At 52.3% G+C, this 24,721-nt stretch overlaps 1 protein-coding gene across 1 annotated transcript in view; it reads right to left on the reverse strand.

The window, feature by feature from the left end:
* Positions 1 to 4,082: 4,082 nt before the first annotated feature.
* The window catches only part of SLCO2A1 (solute carrier organic anion transporter family member 2A1), a 29,634-nt gene continuing 8,995 nt past the window's right edge, over positions 4,083 to 24,721 (reverse strand). The window contains exons 2-14 of the mRNA XM_080604092.1: positions 22,565 to 22,702; positions 20,099 to 20,261; positions 15,590 to 15,805; positions 13,032 to 13,130; positions 11,286 to 11,419; positions 10,448 to 10,529; positions 9,575 to 9,739; positions 9,036 to 9,225; positions 6,726 to 6,885; positions 5,860 to 6,029; positions 5,227 to 5,291; positions 4,950 to 5,070; positions 4,083 to 4,827 (exon numbers count right to left, since the gene is read on the reverse strand). Coding sequence (XP_080460218.1) covers positions 4,707 to 4,827; positions 4,950 to 5,070; positions 5,227 to 5,291; positions 5,860 to 6,029; positions 6,726 to 6,885; positions 9,036 to 9,225; positions 9,575 to 9,739; positions 10,448 to 10,529; positions 11,286 to 11,419; positions 13,032 to 13,130; positions 15,590 to 15,805; positions 20,099 to 20,261; positions 22,565 to 22,702 — 1,824 coding nt within the window. The 3' untranslated portion in view covers positions 4,083 to 4,706. The remainder of the gene's footprint in view (positions 4,828 to 4,949; positions 5,071 to 5,226; positions 5,292 to 5,859; positions 6,030 to 6,725; positions 6,886 to 9,035; positions 9,226 to 9,574; positions 9,740 to 10,447; positions 10,530 to 11,285; positions 11,420 to 13,031; positions 13,131 to 15,589; positions 15,806 to 20,098; positions 20,262 to 22,564; positions 22,703 to 24,721) is intronic.

Genomic DNA, 24,721 nt, shown 5'->3' on the forward strand with positions numbered 1-24,721 from the left:
GCAGCCAAGCTGGTGGAAGGACTGGAGCATCTGTCCTCTGAGGAGTGCTAGAGAGAGCGATGACTGCTCATTGTGGAAAAGGCCTGTGGGGATCTTGTTGAAGTATATAAATATGTGAAGAGAGGGTGCAAAGGGGATGGAGCCGGGCTCTTCTCAGTGGTGCCCAGTGTCCGCCCGGCTGCAGGTGGCCCTGCTTGAGCAGGGGGGTTGGAGCAGGTGACCTGCAGAGGTCCCTTCCAACCCCAAGCCCACTGTGTGTCTGATGGTTTTGCAGGGACCTGAACCAAAGCGCGGCCATTCAGCCAGGCCCGAGCACCGGGGCAGCTGTGAAGGAGGCTGCCAGATGGGCTTGGCCAGCCTGTGGTCTGTGTCTGAGGCTGGACGAGCTCCTGGCTGCTGTCGCCATGCCACCGGGGGATGGCAGGGTCCCCAGGTGTACAGACCACGCGCACTGCCGTGCCAGGCCCCGCTGCTGGGCAGTGCGGCCAGGCCTCTCCTGGGGACGGACTGGTGGCGGCAGCCACAATTATTACGTGATTAACTGTTTGGTGTTCCCGTTACAAGGCAACTGCCTGCAGTCATTCGTGCAGCAAATGGGGGGTTTAACACAGCCTGCTCTCAATTCATGTGCCCACCCCACAAATTTTTTGGGAATGCCCATTGTGGAAGGGAGAGGACGGATGGACAGGAACGGCTGCAGGTGGCAGGCGCCCACGGGAGATGCGGGGAGCGGTGGCAGGAGCTGTTCCCATGGCACAGGGAAGCGGTAGTGGCCAGAGCTGCTTTGCAGTCAGACAGGCACATACAGATCCGTTGCACGAAATCTCTCTTCTGACGCCGCGCTTTTCTGGTGCGGGCTGTTTTGTCCCTAGACAGGGACTCAGCCAAGCCTGTAGGTACAGGGCAGGATGTTGCAGTGGGCTGGCCCCAGTCCCAGTCCCCAGGGGGCTGGTGGGGAGCAGCACCCTGTGGCCACCCATGTGCTCTAGAAAATGCTGCGAGCACCTCCAGCTTGGAGAAAAGTCTCTTGTCTGTAGGGGGAAACCACACTCTGCTGCAGATGGGCATCAACAGTGGGAGGACAGAAGTGACAAGGGAGGGCTGGCACAAATCTCCCCGGGGCGAGTGGTGGGATGAGCTCCTCCTGAATTAAGCTGTCTGAGGAAGGCAGAAGAGCAGTGACGACATTCAGGGCAGGGGAGCCATCACTCTGGTGTCATCCATCCCCTCCAGAGAAAGGAGATCATCTGAGATGGCTGTGGTCACTAGGGGGAGCGGGAAGGATATGGTCCTGTGACCTGGGAATAATCAGGGCTCTTTGGGAGCTGGGGAGGAGAGGGTGATAGGACTGGGTGAACTGGGAGCACAGGGAGGGAGGGATAAGGCAGGGGGATATGGAGCAATGTGGCTGTTGGATCTCCGGGATATGAGAGCTGCATATGTTCTGCAGCACCGTTGGAGGAGTCACAGTTGGAGGAGTCACAGTGCAAACCTGCCAGTCACAGTAGACCCGCCTCTAACCCTAAGAGAGTAGCAGTACTAAACACCAGCCAGCCAGCCAGGCTGGCAGCAAAGTCCTGTGTTTTTTTTTTTTGTATGTTTGTTTTTTGTATGTTAGTTAGTTAGGTTTTTTGTTTGTTTTTAAGTTGGTTGGAAACAGAAGTGCTGAGGTACTGACAGGCCAACTCCCTGTCATCAGAGTGGTTCCCAAGAGTGTTTATCACTATTGTGATAGGTACTGGGTATATAAATATAAATAAATAAATAAATATATAATATGGCCTGGGAGCTGTGAGAGTGGGAGTGAAGCGGCTGTGGGAACTCTGGGACACGAAGAGATACGGCTGTGAGATGTCACAATGTGGGACTTGAGGTTGTAACATGAGGCTGGGACACGGGCCTGGGATGTGAGGCAGTGAGGTGAGGCTGGGACTTGAGTCTGTGATGTTATGCCTTGAAGTGAGGCCACGATTCGAAGCTGCAACATTATGCTTTGACACGATGCTCTTATGCGAGGCTGGAATTTGAGGCTGTGAGGTGAGGTTGGAACTTGATGTTGTGGCATGGGAATGGGACATGAGCTTGTGATGTGAGGCCGGGAGATGAGGCTGAGACGTGAGGCTGAGACACAAGGGCTCTTCCTCTTGCCAAGAGGACCAACTGGCCTGAAGGGAGGCGGAGGGTCAAGCTGGAAGACTTGCCTACCAGCTGTCACTGGGCCTGGCTGCCCAACGTGCCCCGGCAGTGGTGGCCTCTGTTTAGGACCTTGCCTTTCCTTCCGTCATGCAGCAAGGGGAGTGTTACCATCAACAGCTTGAGAGGCCCTCTCTATGTGCCCATGCTAACAAACAGGCAATTTCTCTGCGGGAGGTGCTCAAAACCTTTGTCCTGTTATTGAGAACCCATGTTTTCTGCTTGTCTGTCAACGGTGGAAGTGTTTAAGTGGATCAGCAGTCATTTAAGATGTCTGATTACCAGAGCCCTGGTTGTAACCCTGAGTGTGAATGATGCCATGTCCTGTCTACCAGGCTGCAGGAGGAATTACATAGTTTCTAGCCTGGGAATGTGAATTACCATGACAGGACCAAGAGATACCTGCTGGAAACAATGGATTATTATCTCCATAGTTCACTGAAATCTGCCAAGTCTGCCAGTGGACCTACCCCACTCACTCCTGGTATTGTACATGGCCATGGTGGAGTCGCAGATGCAGCTGGAGATGATTCTGCAGAAGCCCTCCTGCCCTGCTGTGTCCCGAATCTGCAGGAAGAACCACAGAAATGCCGAGCAGGAACCTTGATGTCCTCCCCCCAACAACCCCAAGCAGGCCTCCAGCGGTGACCCAGCCCCAGCAACGTCCCCATTACTGCAAGCGCCTGCGGCTCCGTGAGTCAAAAGGGGTCCCACAGCTCTACATTGAGCATCCTGCTGGGTCTTTGCTTCTGTGGGTACGGAGGAAACAGGGGGTGCGAGGGATCCGGGGCAGGGATGCAGGAGATTTTACACTGACCCATCTGAACGGGCAAGTGTGGCTCCAAACCACCCGACATCTCTGTGAGTTGGAGGTGACCTCCCTGAAACCAGTGTGCACTGTGTGCTCTACCAGCAGGGTGGTACACAAAGCACTGCCCTCTGACCTGCCAAGATCTTTCTTCTTCAAGCTTTATGGAACACACCACCTTCCCCCTGGCTTAACTGAAGGCTAGAAAGCCTATCTCCAATCAGGGTACTGAAACGCCCCGTTCAGAAAATGGAGGCAAGAACTACTATTGTTTTTTCCACCCTAGTGAAAGCGGGGTGGGAGCCTCCAGAAATAAGGAGCGATTCTTCTCCCAGCGGTGCTAACAAAGTGACCCGCTGCAGCAGAACGAGCGCTCAGCCCTATACGTTGGATCAAGCAACAGCTTTGCTGGCTCACAGGATCCAGAGACAGCCAGCAAGTTTGGGGGTATCTTCCCCAGCTGCAGCTGTCCCCAAGGCAGGAGAGTTCCAAAGTCAAAGCCGTCCCTCATGCCTCCACCATGTTGGGAGCAGCAGGAACCACCCTGTTGTGCCTGGAGAGCAGTTTGGGAAGCTTTCCTTCCCAACCCGTGTCTTCCCTTCATCTCAAACCAGTAGATCTTTATGCATGGGAAAAACAAACAAACAAACAAACAGGATTCTGTTTTGCACGTGTGACAAGTTCATGTGGTTTGGTGGCAGTAAAGCCCAGGAGTGCCCTGCCTTGATCTCACGCAGCAGGGAGTGAGCATCCCCCAAGGCTCCCTACTGTGCCGAAGCCCCCATCTTGGCTCCATCTCTCCTCGTCCCTGCCCTTTGGCAGTCTCATGACCAAAGGTAGCTTCCCCGCTTCCAGCCCAGCTCCATCCCCCATGATGGCTTCATCTCCCATGCCCAGCTCCGTTCCCCCATCCCAGCTCCATTTCCTGTCCCAGCTCCATCCCCTGTCCTGGCTCCACTGCAGTTCCCCTTCACCAAGTCCCAGCTCCACCCCATCATCTTGGCAGGAGCTGAGTGCCATCCCTTGCCTGCCCCTGGGGATGGCTCTGGGCAGGGTGGGGGCGATCAACAAACCACTGCAGTTGGAAAAGTGACCTTTATTAAAAAACAAAACCAAACAAAACAAAACACAACACAATAACCAAACCCACCCCCAAAATGTTCTGTAGTAGACCGCAAGTGACGTCTTTTCACAATGCGTGTGCGTGTCCACGCTGACCTGTGCAAGAGGGGTGGGCAGGGGCAGACAGGGAAGCCCCCAGGACTTGGCAACCATTCACCCTGCTCCTGTCCTTGCCAGGGGGAATCACCTGGCTGGAAAAGTCACAGCGGAGCAGGGCCAGGACTACTGCTGACATCTCTGGGTATACAGGATAGGGCTGCGCTCCAGTCCCATCTACCTCCTGCTCCCTGGGGAGCCTGAAGCGATGGGTGAGACTTGGATCAAGAGCCTGGGAGGAGCTGTTTCACGATGTGTCCCAGGTCGGCAGCCAAGATGGGACTGGCGAGGACCAGCCCTTGCCGGGAGCACAGAGATGCCATTGCCACGGGCTGGTCACCGGCTGCCGTGTGTGTCGTGAGAGGAGTTCAGAGCTGCTATCGTGAAGTTGCTCCCTTACAAAACAACAAAAAACCCCACCAAAACTCCCCAAAAGACAAGGTAGTAGTGGTGAGGACGGGAGGTGCAGAGTCAGTCCTTGGGTGGGCTACACCAGTCCCGCTGCCTTCTCCTGTACATTGTACTCCTTGCTTCTCTTCACTTTCCAGCCGATGAGGGCGAGGAGCACGGTGCCCACCACTTTGTACCCCACCTGCAGCCCCAGGTATCTGTTAAGAGAAGAAGATGGAGATGTCCTATCCGGAGGTGGCCCCCCAGCTGTGCGTGGAGCAGTGCCAGCTTGAGGGACTGTTCCGTGGCAACCCCAGGTACCGGGGCTGGGGACAGGTACCTGTTGCGTAGGAAGTCATTGTTGTAGTAGGCGCAGAAGCGGCGCTGAGAGCACTGTTTCTGCCAGTAGATGCAGGAGGAGTCGATGAGGGCACCAAACATGGCCGGAGCCGGCAACCAGGCTTTGGAGAGGAGGGAACCGAGTTAGGCTGCCTGCGCTGCCTTGCTCGTGTGCTTTACTCTCTGTCCCCGTGGAGATTCAACACCTCCTGGGGCTCCAGCAAGCCTCTGAGCACCTTGCTGCCCTCCCTCAGTCTCATTAGGAGATGGACACTCACCTAGCAGCCTCATTAGCAAGAACTGAACTCCAATGGCAAATGACTTCTCCTCCTGGTTCACCACCCTGCAGGGGAGAAGCCACAGGAGGTCAGAGCTGGTGGCAGTGGTGGCTCAGCTCTCCTGGTTTCGCTGCCAGGTTTAGCCATGAAGCCAGTTCCTCCTCAGTTCCTCCATCTGGGGAGGGGGAGCGGAGGCACCCTGGGGTGGTGGGGTGAGCTCAGGTTTGCACCAGGGAGGTCTGCTGGGAAACTGGGGGGGGGGAGCGGGGGGTGTGGGTTGAAAATTCAAGGTGATGAAGCATAGTGTTTTGTTTTTAAGGAATGCTCTGCTTTGTTCTCCCAATACATCAAACTCAAGGAACAGCCTTGCTGAAATAGGAAACACTCTGGTTTTTAGGAAATTGCCCTGATTTCCAGGGGTGGTGGAGGAGAGTGGGGGGGGTCTCTCTGCAGGAGCACTCAAAGCATTAAAACAAGGGGGTTCCCGCTTCCTGCAGACACTGATCGGCAAGTTTCTGATGAGCAGAGAAACCTGCAAAACTTGGTCAGTTGGTGAAAAAGCACCCTTCTCCTTCTCAGACATTTACGCAGCTCAAACATATTACTCTGCAGGCCCCCCTGTCCATTGCTCACCGTAAAACCATCATGTAGAGGGGGTTGTGGGACAGGCAGGCTACCAGGGCGGCGAAGGAGATGAGGAAGATGGCAGGAAGGAGCATGTGGGAGCAACTGAGGGGACAGGAGCCGGTCTTGGCGGAGGACAGCCCATTCCCGGCAGAGATCTGGGAACAGTTCCTGTAGGTCTGTTGGAAACATTTTAAGAAAAACAACAAAAACACGTAAAACTCCCAAAGTCAAGCAATGCACCAGACCACATCACTTTGCATAAGAGCGATGAGAGCATCAGCTTTGATTTTAAGGCATGGCCACAGCATCCTGTTGAGCATCCCGGCCTCCTGCAAGGGGACGTGCCGCTGTTTCCCATTTGTCCCAGCAGACGGCCAGGGCTTTCCAGCCATTCCAGGGCTTTCCAGCCATTCCCTGAGCAGGGCCGCCCTGCTCAATGGGAAGGTTGGCACAACTGCTGCTCTGAGCACCGAGGAATGCTCAGTGTGAACATCAGATGCCTGCAGGCACTGGACTTTTTGCTCTACTTGGAGGTGTTTTATAGGCGACTTGTTCGGAATGTTAAATTGTTGGGAAAATGGCATGCTGGCAGTGCTCGTGCTCTCCAGCCAGCCCTTTAACAGCGAAAGGGAAGTTGGTCTCCTCCATCACAACTTTTCAGGAGTCCAGCCCTCCAGGTAGACACAGACCTTCCTCCAAACAGCTCTACCACATTACTACGTCCAAGTTCCTACAGCATTGCAGTAGCCTCTGCTGTGACCAGCAAGCAAAGTGCACTCCACCTTGCCAAAACTGAAACCTGGAAACGCTCTGGATCTTGGCATGGACACAATGGCTTGGCTTGGTGGCCACGCTCCTGTACCATTACTCACCACCTGTTTGGGAGCAGAGGAATTAGTGCTGCTGTTGGTGCAGCCAGCAAAGCAGGGTGAGATGTACTCCACATTGTTTTCCCCGCACACCGGGTGAAAGATGTGCTCGGAGCAGTGGCACCCACTCGGCGCCTTAACCTGTGGCTGGGAACTTGATGTTCTGCCAAAAAGGAGAAAATAAATAAAAATAAATAAAATGAAGAAATAGGACAGGAGAAAAAACAAAACAAAACAAAAAAACATCTCCTCAGACCTCTTACTAGCTAACCAGTTTCCCTGTTCCTATGTGCGCTGGGAGGCTGCCAGCAGCAGGCTGGCCTTGTGCCAGATCCTGATCCCCTGCAGGTACCTCTGCAGTGTACAGTGAACTTAGCAGTCCATAATTATGTTATGTCTGCAAACAAGTGCTCACATTTTTTTTTTAATTTTTTTTTTTCCCCCCAGCTGAAAACTAATCAGCAAATGCCTGGAGAAATGCTTTCTGGGCTTCATCCAAAACCACGCAAACAGATGTGCAAGGAGCCTCAGCTGGAAACGCCATCCAGATAGCAACTGGAAGCGGGCTCACTTCCAAACAAACCTGATGACAGTGTGAAAGGCAAGAGGACAAACTAAATTATCTGTTCTGTCTTGCCTCCCGGCCCCAGGGGTTTCACCTGCTGGAGCGGCACGGTCTGCCTGACCCTTCCTTGGGGATGGTGGGCATAGTCACCTAACTCCCAGCAAGCTGGAGCTCAAGGGGAGAGGGGGTTTCATGCTTAAGCATTGCTGCTGTTGCAAGGGGGGGGGATGTTTCTGCCGTGATACGAGGCCACAGCTACAAGTGGTCAGAGCAGCCTGCATGCTGAACTGGACTCTTGCAGGTGTTGCAGATGGAGAGGTGTGTGGGGGGGTGGAGTGGAGATGTCAAAGCTGGGACTATGAGAAGTGGAGAACCCAGCTGTTGTCGGGAAGTGAGCCTCTAGCAAAATCCCTGATGAGAAGGAAGGGTCTGCTTGGATGCGACGCCCAAGGAGACAACCCCCTCGGGTGTGTTAGGCAACAGTTTTGTGTTCCTAGCTCCTTTCCAGCCAGCACAAGGCAGCTGCTGCAAGTGGGAGCACGGACAACTCCATCACAGGCTTTCCCAAGCAGCCCCGTGCCACTCGTGGACTGACTCTCCCTGTGTAGACACCAGCATCTCTGCAATTTCAGGAACTGCTAGAGGTTGAAGGATCCACCTCAAGCTCCCCAAACCCTACAGCCTCGTCTCTCCCATCCCATGTGCTACAGAGGACTGCAGAAAAAGCAAGGGCTGAGCTAGGTCTGTGAGCTAAGGACACTGGCTGTAAATGTGAGACAAATCCCCGCCTTCCTCCAGCCTCCTTTTTTTCATGCAAGCCCCTCCACCAGCTCCCCATTCCACCTGCAAACCCCATAAGCACTGGTGTGTCCCAGAGGGGCTGACGCTGGCAGCAAGAGGTGAGTGCTGTGAGGCCAAGGTGCCTTCCAAAATTTAGCACATGTAGCACCTGATCCTGAGCTGAGGGTTCAAAGCCTTGCTCTCTCACAAAAAGCTGGGATGCCAGTGCCTCAGCGGATTTTCGTATGCTCCTGAATTAACAGTATATGCCGGTGTACTGTTAATTAGCAGTATACACACTGTTACATTAACAGCACACACCTCAGCGCAAAATAGAAACTTGCAGTTCATGTGTGAGTTTGTTTGCAGAGCACTGTCTTTTTTTTGCTTCACTGTTGTTATTTGAGTGGTTTTTAAGTGCGCAAGGGGAGAAGTGCGGGAACTGCCCTGCTCCTCACCTCTCCACCATACCGTGAGACAGGAGGCTTATCTCTGGCAAAGGGAAACATGTCCGAAAGCCCCTTGCTGATATGCTGGCAGTGCATTTAGAAATGGCCTGTGTACAATGTACTTGACAGCAAGCCTGGGCTGGAGTCTAAACGTTGTTTCAGTAAGTAAAAAGATGTGGTGAGAGCCAGAAGTTTCCACCCAGGCAAGCAGAAAGGTGATGATGGAATGGAGTGTGCTCCTTGTGGACACGGTCACTAACACTTCTAATTTCCCCCTGGAAATACAGGGTTAGAATGAAAAAATATACCCTGTTTGTTTGGTACAGAACAATCAGGAATAAATGCCCTCCCAAACTTTCTGTGCTGTATAGTGCTTAGATCTCCTCCAGGCAGCAGGATTCAGGAGGAGGTGATGTCTACCACCTTTTGGCCTCCATCTACATGTATCCCACCCCACAGATAATCAGGTCAAGAGCTGGAGAAGGGAGGAATACAGAGCTGGAAACAACCCTGCGATACCTGGAGGGGTAGATGCCATCGATGTGCACCGTGGAGCAGCCCATGAAGAAAATGGGCAGGCAGATGAGGATGGAGAAAACGAGCACCACCACAGAGAACCGGGGGATGGCTCGAAGGGAGAAGGCAAAGCGTTTCATGACGATTCCTCCTAAGAGCATCCCGAGTGCTGCTGCAGGCAGGTTCACAGCTCCTGCAGAGGAACAAAGGCATCATCCAGGGGTCCTGCCTGCCAAGCTCCTCTCTGCTGGCAAGGGGTGGAAGTGGTGGCTTTGAGGCACTCATGGTGGTTGGGAGAATTCACAGACTCCACTGTTATCCGGGACAGACCCAAACCCAAGGCAGTTGGCACCTATGAGACACTGCATCCTCAGGAGTCTGAAGATGCAACTTTGGTGTGAAATCACTTGCTTTTTGCCAGCTTCTTTCACCATCAGAGTGATCCAGACCTGCTTCAACTGTGTAGCAGGGCTGCACATTTCCAACAAGAGCTGTTCTGACCCTCAGGAGCAAGTGAACGAACATAGCCAGCCCCTGCTCACCAATGAGAAAGTTGGCGTACGAGGAGGTGGCACCGTACTGCTTCTCGAGGAACTTGTTGAGGAAGGTGGCGAGACCTGCGATGACCGAGGAGAAGCTGCACTGAGCAAGCACTAGGAGGATGAAGAGGGGGTTGAGGAGCAGCTTGAGGAAGACCTTTGGGAATCCTGCAGGGAAACAGCAGGAGAAATGTATTTTAACAATGTGGTCCTGATATCAGCAATTCATACTGCCAAATATCCCACCTTCAGACTATTCCCAGTGGGCTAAACAGGGGATGTGTAAGAAGATGAGAAAATTGAAGGGGAGACACCCTGATTTGGCCGGGCAGCTGGCAGGACCATGGCCAAACTGCCCTGAGATGGGAGGATGAGGGCCAGCTCTGCCCACTGCCCTTCCTGCCATGCTTTCCAAACCCACAAGCCCCTGAGCACTTAGTAGCCCCAGTGCATTTATTTTTCTGAAGCAGGGGCCGTATCCCTGGGTGGTGCAAGCAGATGAAAGAGCAGGGATTGTGTCCCCCTGCCCAGCCAAGACAACCCTGGCTGCCATCCATCAAAGCCCAGGGAAACAGAGAAGAGGGAGCTGACAGTCGCGGGACGTGACTGCAGTGGCTGGGGAGGGAGGGAAGGGGTGAATTCAGGTGTAAAGAAGCCATTGTGGGCCTAAGAAAAGTCATTAAATGGTCCCTCAGCGCTGGTGACTTTTAGCAAGAGGGAGGCAGCGTCCAACCCCCAGTAGTCCTTAGGGAAGGACTCCGCAACCCTGGAGGTGCCTGAGCTGGCATCCCCACCCAGCGCAGTGGAGATAAGCATGAAAATGCGATGTGGTGGACCCTGCCCATTCACCCTCGCCTCTAAGTGCCAACACTTTACTCTTTATAAATTCCAGCAGGGAGGTTTCTTCGAGCCCTCTCTTCTCCATCTTCCTCAGCATGCCAGCCTCCGAGTTGGGGTCCTGGGAGGGGAGAGAAGAGCATCCTGCCTTGAGAGGGGAGCACAGGTGCCTGGTGAGCGCTGTCCCGGTGCGCAGCGAGTCCATCACAGACGCCTTTGACCCACTGCTAAGACCGATAGTTTTCCTGCCCATTGCAGCAAAGGAGTGAGTTACCTCCAAAAATCACTGCAGCCCTTGAGTAGAGCTGCAAGACAAATGCTTGGGGACTTTTTAAGAGCGTGGAAAACTTTGAAGCCTGATGAAAGGGAAGATATCACTTCTTAAATTCTGCAAAAAGTCTGGAAATGGAAGTTGGAGACAGGCCAGTTCTAGTCTGATGGGTCCTCAGACTGTAATCCTGAAATATTTGGGGTTTCATTTTGACCTTTAAAGAATTGATGATTACACAAGTTCAAAAAAAAAAAACAAAAACAAAAACAAAAAACTATTTTTTGAGGCTTAACTTGTGGGGCTTGGCTTTGAAAACACTGAAGTGGAATGTTTCAATAGCTTTCTACCTTTTTTATTTGTTTTAATGGGAAACTTTTCTCTGCCACATTTTTTTCCAAAGAAAAAAGCCCGTGTTTCAAACAGTGAGAGTGACCTTGCAGAAGGTGTTGCAGTGCAGTGTTGAGATATGGCCATTGGCAGCAGACAGGCGGAGAAGCAGGTCAGACAGCCCAGGAGGGTCAAGTCACCGAGAACAGATCCCTACCAAGGTGGACTGCATGCAGGAACCCCGAGAAGACATTGCCCTGCCCCAGGGTGGGGTCTTACCTCTCCTTTCAGCATGTACCGAGGGAAAAAGAAGTAGGGAATGGACGTAAGCACCAAGCAGCCGGAGGAGATCAGCAGCCCTAGCCACCAGGCCCCGATCCACCGCTGGTCCTTTGGTGTCAAGGCCACCGTTGCTGCAAGACACAAAGACTCATCATCAGAGCTTTGCCTCTGCGTGTCTAATGGCGAAAGGGGCAAATACCCATGGCCATGCAAATATGGACCGGTAGAGCACAAAGACATGTGGGTGCACCCCAAGGGTCTCCTCTCTGGTGTGGCAAATGGAGGGACATGAGAGCTTGCACCAGCTCTCGTATCAAGATAAGCCCTGGGTGCGGATACCTCCACTCCATGGTCGACTGTGGTTGACTTCCTTCTCTTCCCGCAGCCAGAAGCCAACCCCACCAGCCCCCACCTAAACAACATGGAGCCTCCCCAGTGCCCACAGGATGCACGTAGTCAGCATTGAAGCACACTGATGGCACAGGTTCAGGTATTCCGGCCAGCTGGTGATTATGGGGCCCTGGCTCCATCCTCCTCTGCCCGGGCGCACAGTTGGGATTGGACCACATTATCTGCTGGGGCTGCCCAGGTGAGATGGGGACCGGGAAAGGGCATAGCTGCTTTCCTGGAATCATCTCTCCCATTGTTCCAGGCTTGGTAACTCTACATGCAGAGCCCTGTGCTGGCAGAAGAGCATTTTTAATGATCGTGGTTTCCGAGTGGACAAAACTCCGGGTGCTCACACCCTTTGTCCGGAAAAAAGAGGAGACAAACACCGCTCCATCCCCGATGTGGACATCATCCGGCTGGGCCAGCATCGCTGGCGGGAGGTCGAAGGATTGCTTGGCTTGGCATGGCGAGCACATCTCCCCATCATCGGCACATCGTGGGTGGGAGAGGAACAACTGTCAGGAATAGTGCCGGGTGTGGCACGAGGGGTCCCACGCCCCGCCGAAACAATCGCCCCGCTTCCCCAAACAGCACTGATCTGCTCCGGGCCTGGACGTCATCATGGAGCGACTGGGCACGGGATGCTAAATCGGTCTGCCGCCGCAGGGAGCGAGCCAAGGCTTTTTGCCGTTTCCTGCCTCGGGTTCATTTATTATTCTTATCAGGCACCAGACAAGAATGTCAGGCGGGCTCTGATCTCTCAGAGGAACACAGGAAAAGCCACATTAATGGTGGAGCTGGGGAGAATTCTTTAGTGATTAAGTTACCAGGAATAACAAGCACACGTCGCAGATAAAGAAAATAAGCCCTCCGGTGGCGCTGACCTGGTTCCATCTCTGTGGATGCTGGTGACGGGTGGTGGGGAGGAGGCTGAGCAGATTCGAGCCTCCCCATGCACGCGCAGGGCAATGGCTGCCCCATGGTTGTCTTCTCCCTCCCTGGATGCCTCAGATGTTCCTGCTCCTCTCCAGCACTGTGCCAGGGCAGTGTGGCACTTCCTCAGCATGGAAGCGGTGGGCGGCAATGACCAACGCGGTGAGCTGGACATTGAGATGTCCACACTGCAGGACACTGCTCCCGTGGTGACCTCAGGTCCAGCTGTAGCCTTTCTCACAGGGAGATGGAGCAGAGAAGTGCACTTGGGCGGTCTATTCGAGGTCAGGGCTTTCCAGGAAAGCAGGTTTTGTGGGTCACCAGTGCAAGACATGCGCTCCTGCCACCGGATCTCTCATAGCAGACTTCTGATTCACAGAGGGCTTTTAGGAAAACCATCCCTACTTGGTAAATACTCACCAATGTCAACTCTTCCAATATCCACGAAGAGCCGCAGCACCACAGACCCCAACAGGTATCCAAAAGCAGGGCCGAACACCGCAATGGCAAAGAGGATGGCTGAAAAAAGGAGCAGAAAGTGAGGAGGTAACAGTAGCTGCACTGCAAATAAGGCTCTGTCCTCCTGTGAAATATCCATAAAAAGTTCATAAAACGTCCACTGAGCTCCACAGGTGATGGAGACCTTCATCTCCCACAGAAGGCCCAGGAAGCAAAGCCATCATCTCGGTCTTTTAGAAATGAGCAAAAATGTTTGGTCAAAACATCAGGGGAGGTGAAATATGTTGATTCAGGGAGAGCAGAAAGAGCATTAAAATCACCCTTGGTTCTGCTGAAATATTCCTGTTCAAAAACCAGATAAGTTAGACCCATCCCATAAGATCAAAATGTTTCCTTTTAAAGTCTTCAGAATGAAAATATTCAGGTTTTCTTCCTGGAAGAAATTCCTTGATTCAAAAGGAAACAATTTGCCTGAGACTCAATAACCATTTCTGTGCATTTTACTGGTCTGGGGCTTATGAGCATGCTGGGTATGAAAGCACCTAGCCCCATTGCTGTGCCTCAGGCTGTGCTCCTAATTTTAACTTTTTTTTTTTTTTTTTTTCCCCAAATAGGCAAGGCAGCTCATTTGTTTCTATGGCATAAACCTAGTTGTTTAAGGGTAGGGTCTTTAGAGAAGAATTTAACCTCATACATAATTAGCGTTCCCCCCTTTCATGGGAAGACACTGAGACCTAAAACATAACAAAACAAGCAATGGTATTTACATTGTTTTGAGGCAACCTAGATGCACATGAGCCATACCCCCCATCATGGACATTCCCATGGCCCTAAAATGACCACCTATGCAGTCAAGACCAAACCAGCCCAGTTCTCCAAGACAGGGATGCATTGTGCTGCAGTACGCTAGGAACCAAGTCTCTCATCTTCATCCATGGGAAGGGATGGCAGCCAGGACTTCAGAAGAGTCCCAGCTTTGTGTGACTGCTAACCGGAGCCCCGTGAGAGCTCAGTGTACCAGATCCTTTGTGGAAATGTCACCTAGCAGGTGCTGAGCAGAAAAAATGGGGTCATGTGGTCCTCAGCAGGGACACACCGCCTACAAATGGGAACTCTGACTGTCCTTTCTTACTACCAAGGCTTTTTCTGAACCACTTATTGAGAAAAGGGGACAAAGAAAGAAAAAACTCTTTTTGCCAGTAGACATTTCTATATTTGAGCTGCAAGAAACAACTAATACCCATGTGGGAAACTTGCTCCAGAGCTTGCACATGGTGCAGCAGCCCTTTCCAGCAGGAGCCTGGAGCAAAGCATGCCTGGGTGGGTCTGGAGACCCTGCCAAGCCCTTCAGCGCTTGTCCAAAGCCAGTCCTTGGGAGTCTAATCCCAAGGGCTTTCCCTTCTCCTGAAGTGCTTACCTTATTTTGGAACATCCGCTTTTGATTCCTAAATCACTCTGACACCTTTGGCTGCTTTAACGACATTGTTCATCACCGGGAGGAATCAGGTTTTTAAATAAACTTGTGAACCAAGCTCAAAGCTCACGTAGGCACACCAGCCCCAGCTGGGCTCAGCATTCACAGAGGAAAAAATGCAGTTTAACATGGATGCCAGCACCTATCTCTTTGTGATCTGAAGTCCTTCTGAGCTGGGGAGCCTGCACTGGACAGGGACTCTTGGCCAATTCCATAGCAAAAATGTCAACATTGCTGCAAAACCTGTGTTAATTTGCTCCTGCAGGTTGTCATACCTCTAGTTAAAGCATGATCTTCTCCTTGCCCTGATTCTTTGGCTTCCTCACGCTCACACCATAAATATAACCATAAAGGGAGTAACTGACTAACAAGGGGAGAGGCAGCCCAGCACCTTCACGGAGGCTGAGCTCATCCGAGTCCCACTGGGTGCTCAGCCTCTGCCCTGGAGGCCACGGTTGCTCCAGATGAGCACCTCTCCAGCTCAGCTCTAGGGCCTTAAGGAAACCTGAAGGATTGTGTCCCGTTCTGGGCTCCCCAGTACAAGAGGGACATGGAACTACTGGAGCGAGTTCAGACAAGGGCTACAAAGATGATTAGAGGACTGGAGCTCCTGTTGTGCAAGGACAGGCTGGGAGAAATGGGCCTGTTTAGCCTGGAAAAGAGAAGACTGAGGGGAGGCCTCCCCAGTGTATATAAATATCTGAGGGAAGGTGTAGAGAGGATGGAACCATTCTCTTTTCAGTTGTGCCCAGAGACAGGGCAAGAGACAACAGGCACAAACCGAAGCACAGGAGGTTCCAGCTCAATATAAGGGGACACTTCTTTACTGTGAGGTGACAGAGCCTGGAACAGGTTGCCCAGAGAGGATGTGGTCTCCTTCCCTGGAGACATTCAAAACCCTCCTGGATGCCATCCCGTGCAAGGTGCTCTAGGTGATCCTGCTCTGTGGGGTGGTTGGACTAGGTGATCTTCAGAGGTCTCTTCCAACCCTACCCATTCTGTGATTCTGTGAAAGTGATATAAGAGCAATGGTCCTTCCACTTACCAACATACAGCGGGGAATTGTTTGCTTCTGCAAAATCATCTACGTAGGATATCCCAAAGGGCTGGATGGGAACCGTCCCAATTCCAGCCAACAGCTGGGCAACGACCATCATTGCCCACACACTGCTGGCCTCCTTCTGGGGATCCTGGGTGGCATTTGGGCACACAAACTTGTTCTCTGCATAGCAGAGCTCAGCCTGGACCTTGGTCTTGTTACCTGGAATGGAAAAGGATGAGCATTACAAAGCTGGGCACTCTCCCTGCCTTCTCCAGCCCCTGCACTGCCACAGCTGCAGGGGCACGGGGTGAAGGAACCTGCTCAGGCTGACCCTAAATCCCTAATTCTTCTTCTGCATGGCTGGTTTTGCCTTGCTTGGGTACCGTGTGGCCTGACGGGAGGAGTGACAACATTGCTGCCGTGGTGTGGAAGCCCACCTCCTCCTCTGCCCATCATCCCTGGCCAGGACGCTCCAGACACTGCACTACATTTGTAGGTACCAGGAATCTCTCAAACCTGCCAACTAAGAGCATGTTGTTGTCTGCTGGGTTTTGGATGGATCACCCCTTTTAGTTAGCACTTATCACTCCCTTCCCCGTCCTTTGGGGCACTCAGCTCAGCGAAGCAAAGAGACCAGCTGTGATTTTTATCAGACTTGAGGGCAGGCTGATAAGAAAAGAAGGAAGCAAAGTCATTTCTCTTGTCTGCTGCAACTGCGGAGGAGAAAGGTCGGCCCTGTAGCCCAGCTCCAGTGAGTCACATTCAAGCTGTCAGCGGAGGATAAAAAGCTCTTCATCAAAGCCACAGCAGTGCTGGGCTCAGCCAAGTGACAAAAGCCCTTGGACTGACAGTGTCAGAGTCGGTGGGAAAGTATAAATATTCGCCGATGGAAAAACCTGCTTTGCATGCAAACTGACGGTGTTGCAGAGCAAACAGAGTAATCCCTGCTCTTCTCATGTTAGCTCTTCCTATTCGGGCTTTATTACTATTATTATTTGTAATTGTTTCAACATTTCTATCACATCTTTCTTGTTAATATAATAACTGTGGATTTTCTATGCTTCTGAGCAAGCAGAAACAAAAGAGAAACAAATATTTGCCAGGTGATTAGGGGTTTTCACTGGCATAGTGTGGCGGCACATTCCTAATAGTAGGTCACCACAAAAATCCTGGTGTGTGTTCATTCGAAGCCGCGCTGTCGGAAGGGTCTGTGCTGCCAGACAGAAGGAGCATCTTTAGCTAATAAAGATTTTACTGCAGCAGCAGTGAGAGCTGCAGAAGTTTAATGAGGACAAACCTAATCCGGGACTGGTTTTTCAGTGTCGATGGTCTTTGCTCCCCCATGGGACCAGGAGCAATGTGCCATGGGGTGGCCAGGCTGCCCAAAGCAGGACACCTTGCCCACCCAACCTTCGTTGTTCACAGTGCTCAGGAGCAGCCTATGTCTGTTCAAAGCCAGACCCTGACATCTTCATGGGGTCTTCACCCTCCTCAAGGCTGCAGTGCAAACTGCAGCCAGCACTGGAACATCTTCATGGGCTGCAAGACTGGGATGGGGAGGGTTGGATCTGCCCACCAGCAAGACCAGGGTGTCTGAGGGCACTGACAGACTGGCCATGGACGGCATCGTGGCAGGACCAAAGTGCTGCTTCAACTTGCTTGCATAACAATAAACAGCAGCCCTGCCCTGATTCCCGATGGGTTCATAGCCTGACTCATGAACTTACAGCCCCCTTTGTTAGGCTGTCAGAGACCTTGGTATGTGGCTCCTGATCCGCTCTCCAAACTGACCGATGCTAGGTGACTTCCGAGCCCGAGTCGCAGGGGGCCGGCTGTGAGCCAGCAGGGGGCTGGTTTGCACATTCCCACGGCGCTCTGTCAGCCCTGTGCTGGGCCATCAGCTTTAATCACGCTTTGTGGTGTCTCGGCGCACAGACCAGCTCTGCTGGCACCAGCTTTCCCAGTCTGGGAGAGCAGAGCATGAGGGCCCCCATCGCTCCCAGAGGAGCAGGGATGGCTGGGCACCTGCGGGCAGGTTCCCTGTGCTTTGAATCCCATTGTGCTGAGCAGACAGACCATGAATGCCTCCTGCTGCGGCAAATTTGTGGCCAAAGCCAAGGGAGCAACTCACCTGCGGCCACAAAGCAGCTCCCTGGCAGAGCCAAGGCTCCCTGGGCGCTGGGCCTACACGCAGCGTGGGGCTCCAGGCCCTTCCAGGGGAAGGCATCTGGCAGGTGAGCTCTGCCGTCCCCTCAGCGGCACAGGCATGGGGCAGCTTGGCACACGGTTGAGGTGACATCGGGTTTTCAGAAGAAGCAGTGCCCTAAGGCTTGGTGGCATCCTGGGGATCTAGGGGCTGAAGTCACTTTGGGAAGACCGGGGAGAGCCTGGCACATGAGGTAAACGCTTCTGAGTGCTACGTTCTGAAACAGGAGCTGTCGTCATGCACACCAGCTCGTTCCCAAGCCTGCCCAGTTAAACCAGTAGCCCTCCTTAGGCTCACAAAGCTTACTGGTGAGAGCAGGGACAGGAGATGCTGTCAACCACATGCTGCTTAGCAGCAGGACAACAACCTCGCTTCTGCTTCCATACCTCTGTGACTCAAAGACCAAGATGCCTTCCTTTCCAAAATGATCCTACAGATGACCCATGAGCCACATCTGCCCTCGGCCTGGGCTCTCCACAAGGCTGCAACAGGGGGTTTCTCTTCTCCCTGGCCCTGCCACCCTCAGCGGCCCGACCCGCAGCCACCGGGAGCAGCCTCCCTGATCGCAGGCGAGAACCAGGCCGCACACACATCAGCATTGTTCTTTCAAGCCTTCATGTCAGCCAGATAAATTCCTCTGCCCTCGAAGCATGTGAAGACTGACCACATGCCGTAGCTATTATTATCTCGAGTAGATAAGACCGATGTGACCGAGACTTCTGGTACGAACCCAGCTCAGCTTTCAGGAAACCTCAAGGCACTGCAGAGCCTCTGGGCACCCCCAGGAAATGCACCATTGCCCCCAGAAAGCAGAAGGGAAGCAATTTGTCTGCAGTTGCAGGGGACATAAGCAGCAGACCCAGCATCGCCTGAATCCCAGGGCTCCTGCCCCTGTCTGCTGCCCCACCAGCAGCTAGCTCCCTCTGCTCATCACCACTTTCACGCTCTCTCCCTGGATCTTTGGGTAGTCATCAGTGACGATGCCGTCACCACCAGCAAGCATTGCAGCTTCAGAGCTGTGGCTGGGCCTCTTCTGTTGCCACAGAGAGCAAACCTGTTTCCAGCACGCTGAGGAGCAGGCTGGGAGGACATCAGCACCCATGCAAAAACCAGGGATGTGACAAACATTAGAGATCTGGAGAGAGGAGGGTGAGCATAGCCAGGAGAGAAGTATGGTAAAAACATCATATTAAACAAGGTAAATAATTAGTTTTCCAGTATAACTATTTTATAGTGTCCACACTGAAAGATACACTTCTCTTACTCAATGCAGAGGCTCTTTACAAATGTTCCTGGGGGTGGCATGTCCATGATGCCTGTCCGGGTGCTCTCATCTCCTTGGGAGGGAGCCGTGCCTTGGCAGCCTGTGGACAGCCCACGGACTCAGGCAGGGAGATGCTCCCTCTGGAGGCCTTCAGGAGCATCTTTGGGGAATTTGGATACTTCACAATGACCAAAACACTCATAACCTGGAACTGTGGCTCAAACAACATGTCCAGAAGAGGCAGAAGGGATCCCACATGTAATTATCACATTCAGAAGGGGTTGCAAATCTATACTGAAGTTGGGCTTAAAATAGTAAAACTCTGCCTTAAGCCTTTCCCTCCAAGCACTGTGTTTAAGTTCTGTGTGGGGTGAATACCACATTTTTGGAGGAGGCACGGGAAACCCAGCCCAGAGCCACTGGAGATGGATTTGTGATGGGGCAGGCTCCCAGAAGAGCAAGACTCAGCAACCATAAAGCCTTGCGGAGGCTGAGGTGAAGGTAAAAGATGAAGTGGATGATAGAAATGGGCACCTTCACTTGCATTAAAGGTTGCCTCTTCACTGATTGCCTTTTTTTGACTCTTGCAGGTAAGAAGGGCAGGTTTGAAATGTAGTCACCACCCAGAATGATGCAACAGATTGCTACATCCAGTGTTTGTGCTTCATATTTTGGTCTTGCGAGGCTGTTGGCCCTCAAACAACTAAGCACTTCAGATGTCCTACACATCTATCAGACTTGTTGGGAAGAAACAAGGAGCAGAGGAGCAGGGCCTCTGAGTGGGTCACATGAAACCTGGCAGAGCACAGCACTGGAGTGCCCTGGAGGAGGACACTCACATTGTACATCTCTACTTCAAGACCCAGGAGAAATGTTGGCCCTTGGTTGATGCCACTACTCTGTGTACTGGTGTAAGGAGAGGCCTCCCCAACTCACCCTCTCTGCTGCACTACACAGGTGGCCACAGCTGAAGCAGAGGAAGATCCTCACCTCTGTTTTCTCCTGATATCCCGCCTCCCCATGGAAGGGTGCGGGCACTTACCAGTGCTAATGGTGGTGTATTCGTAGGGATCTGAGAGGAAATGGGGAAGGGTCACCAGGAACGCTCCCAGAGCCAGCAGCAGCCCCCCGGCTCCGATCACCCGTGGGCGGTGAACTCGGCTGCCGAAGTAGCTGACAAAGATGATGAGGACCACATTGCCAATCTGGAAAGAGCACAGTGAGATGGGGAGGAAGTTAGAAGATGCCACAGAGGAGGTCAAGCCCTGCCCTGTACCTGGCCCCCCATGACCATGTCCAGGTGGGTGGAGAGCTCACATAATCACTCACCAGTTGTGGTAATTGTGACCCCCATGAGAGTAGGAATGGGACAACCCTCAGCTTCACCCTGCGTATTCATAGCAATTCACTGCTGCCTTCTTATCAAAAGCCAGCAGGACAACTCCTTGTCTCTGGTAGCCTGTGTGCATCCCTTGCAATCACAGACTCCTTCACAACCTGCCCATGATCTGGCTGGGGCTTTGTTCAGCACCCACATGTGCTTCCCACCCCATGAGATGTGGCATAAACTAGTGATTCCCCCAAATCCAGCAAGAAACAAAGTGCATTGCCTTCATTTCCATGATTCTAAGCGGACGCAAGCCAAGCCACAAAGTACAGCTCATTGCAAATGTTTGTGACACTGGGCATTCGCAACTGCAGACATAATCTACAGTCCCATCCTCCTTGATCAGCTAAAAGATATGAAAACACACAGCCTATTCCATATATGAACTGCAGCTTTCAGATAAGAGGATGAACACCAAAAAAATTGCCATTACATGGCTTTTTGTCAACTTGGGACAAGCTAAACATTTTAACCCTGGTGTGTATGTCTAAATATCCTTTTTACACATGTTTATATGGGCTCCCTTGTTTGTCTCTTTGTGGTTTTTGTTCTTGGAATTGCTGCAGACTAAATGAGAAAGGATTATAGTCCAAGGCATGCAGGGTTTTTGTTTTGACATTACATCTCCAGGCATAAAGTCAAATAAGTTTAAGTAACTTGGATAAGGAGCACAAGGGTTACTGATGCATCATTGTGGTGAGGGTTGGGATACTCTGCAGGGCATAATTACGCCAGCTCCAGATTACTGATGTTACAGCTCCCCATACTGGGTCTCTTCCTTTGCACGGTTTGAACCCAGACCCAATCAGTGGGAAGTCCTTCACTGGTCTTGAAGGGGTTTGAATCTGTCTTTTTAACCTCAGACATATGGACTGCTTGTGATAAGGCCTGGGCACCTGCTTCTCCAAGGAGCCAGAAGGATTCCCAGTGCCCAGCCTCCTGGTGGAAGATCACATGTGGGATGACCAGACGCATGCAAGGTGGGCAGCCACCAAGCACTTTGTCTGTGCCATCAAGAAAAAGTCTCTCCCAGCAGGTCTTTTCCTAGCTAGCCTTGAAGAGCTACCAGACAGGATACAATTCATGACACTAGGAACCAGAAAACCTTTTCCAGAGGAGTAAGCGATTAGTGCCTGGGAGAAACTCCTCCATTCAGGCACTTGTGTCCACACGTACCAGTATCCTTCTAGTGCCTTGCCAAAACAGCTCAGGTGTCACTTTGTCCTGAGCTGGGCTCTCCCCCTGCCCTCATATGATACCCAGTATGTCTCCATGCCTTGACAGAGCAGACAGGTGGCAATTTTGCTAAGCAGAAGGCATATATTCTTATGGCATATACCTCAAAGGGTTGTGTATCCCCCTGTGCATCCAGAACTTCCTAAAGATCTTGTCATTGAGCAACTACTCATCAAGTGTCAGGTTTAAATCAGTGCTCTTGCCACCCTGAAACTTCATAAGAAGCTCAGCTACACCTTGGCCACAGTTCAGATTGAGGCCAGCTCAGCAACATCATGATGCCAGTGAAAGACAGTCGTTTGCCACAGGGCCGTCAGGAGCTGGGAGCCCTGGAGAAATGGGGTGGCTCTTGGAGAGCCTGCTGGCCAGCATCTCCTTTTAGAGAAAGTTTGGAAAGACTCAGGCCAGGGCCATTCCTCAAGCTGATTGAAAAACCTGTGAAAACAGACACTTTTACTGGAAGTTGGTCACAGAGCGGTAGTTGTGTGGGTACTACTCATGATAAAATGCTCCTCTTCCTAGAGGCTGTAAGCACTGTGATCAGAAGAGAATCACACTGCGTGTCTGCTCTCTCCCAGCCATGTCTCTGCTGGAGGTGGATGGCATCCTAAGGGTGGAAAGGTCTCCTCCAAAACATCCTGCTTGCTGCTGCCCTCCATGTCCATGTTCTCACCACATAACCCTACCTTAACACTCCTGGCATGTGGTACAGCAGAAGCAAAGCAAGAAGAGGTGTCCAGGTACACAGCAACAGCTGTTTCATCCAGAACGTGTAGGCACAGCCAAGGAAACACTGAATGTGAACGACCCCAAGGCCCTATCCTGGGAAGTTCCCCTGTTCTGGACATGCCGTGGGGCCCCTGCACAAGCACCTAACCCAGTTACCTCGTGCAAGCTGGAGATGAAACCTGAAGAGAGACTGGAGAGCCCAAAGCGCTTCTCGATGGTGGTGAGGCTGCTCTTGAAGTTGGCGCTGTAGAGGAGCTGGGAGAGCTGCAGAAGGCCATGGCACAACACGAACACCTGCAGGCAAAAAACGTATCCCAGTCAGTACCCGTTGGCTGCCCAGCTGATGCGGTGAGCACGTCCCACCGGAGGGATTTCAGAGTCGCACGCACACAGACCCAAGCTAGCTGGCACAGCTGCACCTCCAGCACACAATGAATCCAGATCCCTACTTCATTAGCTTTGCCAAACGAGTAACCTGGTGTTCAGAAGAGAGGGCGAGGAGCCCTCTTTTTCTTTCCTCTGCTCCATTGCTGCCAATATTCATGATTACTGGCACCACAGCAGCCCTTGGCAGAGGAAGGACGTGATGCTTGAGCTGTGTGACGGTGAGCCCAGGAGGAAGACCTGCCTGCGTAGGGCTGCTGGGTGCCCCTGGTGGAGCCGGCCCCGCAGCTGCCGCACCGCAGCCGAAATGGAGCCGCGCTGCTTTCACCTACCTGAGCCCCAGCCTCTCCCATCCGCCCCTGGATCCACTCAGCCGCAGAGCAAATCGGCAGAGCTTGCTCCAAGGGTGTTGGCAGGAGAATGTTGGTGAAAGACTTTGAAAACCCCCCAGGGAGAAGGTGAAATATGCACCACGTCTTCTCACTGCTGGAAGCCCTCTGCAGTGTTCTAAAAACAGCACCTTTCCCTCGAGGTGGTCTCTCGGTCAGGCCAGAAACTAAACCAGATGGACACGGAGCATCCCAAGAGCAGAAGAGGAAATACATGGGTTTATGGGGCAGGAGCATGGTGCAATGAGCCAGGGTGGCCGCAGAGAGGAAAGCGTTCTCAGCCGGGGATGCAAGAGGCAGCTCACAAGTGTCTTTTGATCTATATTTAGTTGGAACAGTTTTCCTTTATTTTTCTTGGAATGGAATGTGTCTGCATGGTGCCAAAAGTATTTTAAAATCATTTTTTTAAAAAAGGAAAAAGTTCTTTTTAGTTAAATTCACAGGAAATCAAATATTTGCTGAACACCGGAAGTGTGTCCCACAAAGATAATGTCGGGAAGCCCAAGATGATGGATGGGGGGATCAAAGGTACTACAGTGCTGACAAATTCCTTATGTCCTTGGCTAGGGGAACGGCATTACTCCTTATTACTATTTATTTGAAATGGCGGTAGCAGCCAGGAGCCCGGACTCATCGCATGAAGTCCAGCGCAGAAAAAAAAAATAAAAAATGAAATCGTCCACTTTTCCTTGTCCTTACGGCAAGGATGTGGCTTCTTGGGAAGCTTCTCCTGCAAGGTGGGATAGCACCAGGCAGAAGACAGAGGTGGGCATCCAAAAGCATAAGAATCAGGAGAGAACCTGAGGGCAGAGATGAAGGGGAAGGAGAAAACATTGTAAATAACCTGGAGACCACACAGAAGTAGATATGATGAACGCAAAAAGAAGGACGAGGGGTCATAGGAATGAGGCCAAGCTCTCCATCCACATCTTAGCATGCTGTCAGTAGACACAAAGATGCACCACATGCACGGCTGGCACTGCGGCAGCTGAGCAGGGGAGGACAAGGTCTGGACAACGTCTGGGACTCTGCCATGACAAAAAGTCGCAGAGTGACAACGTGGGGCACGACGTGGGAAACGCTGCCAGGCAGGTGACAAAATGGAAGTGAAACAGTGAAAAAGTGAAACAGCTGAGAGCAAGCAAGCTCTTGAATCTAAGCAAACACTAAACCCGCCAGCTATACAACCCTGCACCCAAAAACACCTCTGAGCACATGGTCCTGCCGGTGACAGCTGAATCTGTCACCTTCCCTTTCCCAAATCCTGGGCTCACGCATAGTTGATGAACACAGCTAGGCTGGCCTGGAGCAGAGAGGTGACTCCTCCAAGGAAGAGAAGCCGAGAGGGGATCGTGTTGCCAGAGAACATTAATTTTTGTTCCTGCAGCTCTGGCCAGACCTTACTGAAGTCATTCGGACAAGGAAGCATTAGGGAAACAGAGGAGGACCGGGACCGCCTAAGACGCAGAGCAGCTGGAGGGAGCGCTCTCCCAGCGCAAGGCGTTAGCTGCAGAAGCAGAGCTGTTTACCGGCGGGGCGG

The sequence above is a fragment of the Anser brachyrhynchus genome (genome assembly GCF_964034855.1).
Source record: "Anser brachyrhynchus genome assembly, chromosome: 9".
NCBI lineage: Eukaryota > Metazoa > Chordata > Aves > Anseriformes > Anatidae > Anser > Anser brachyrhynchus.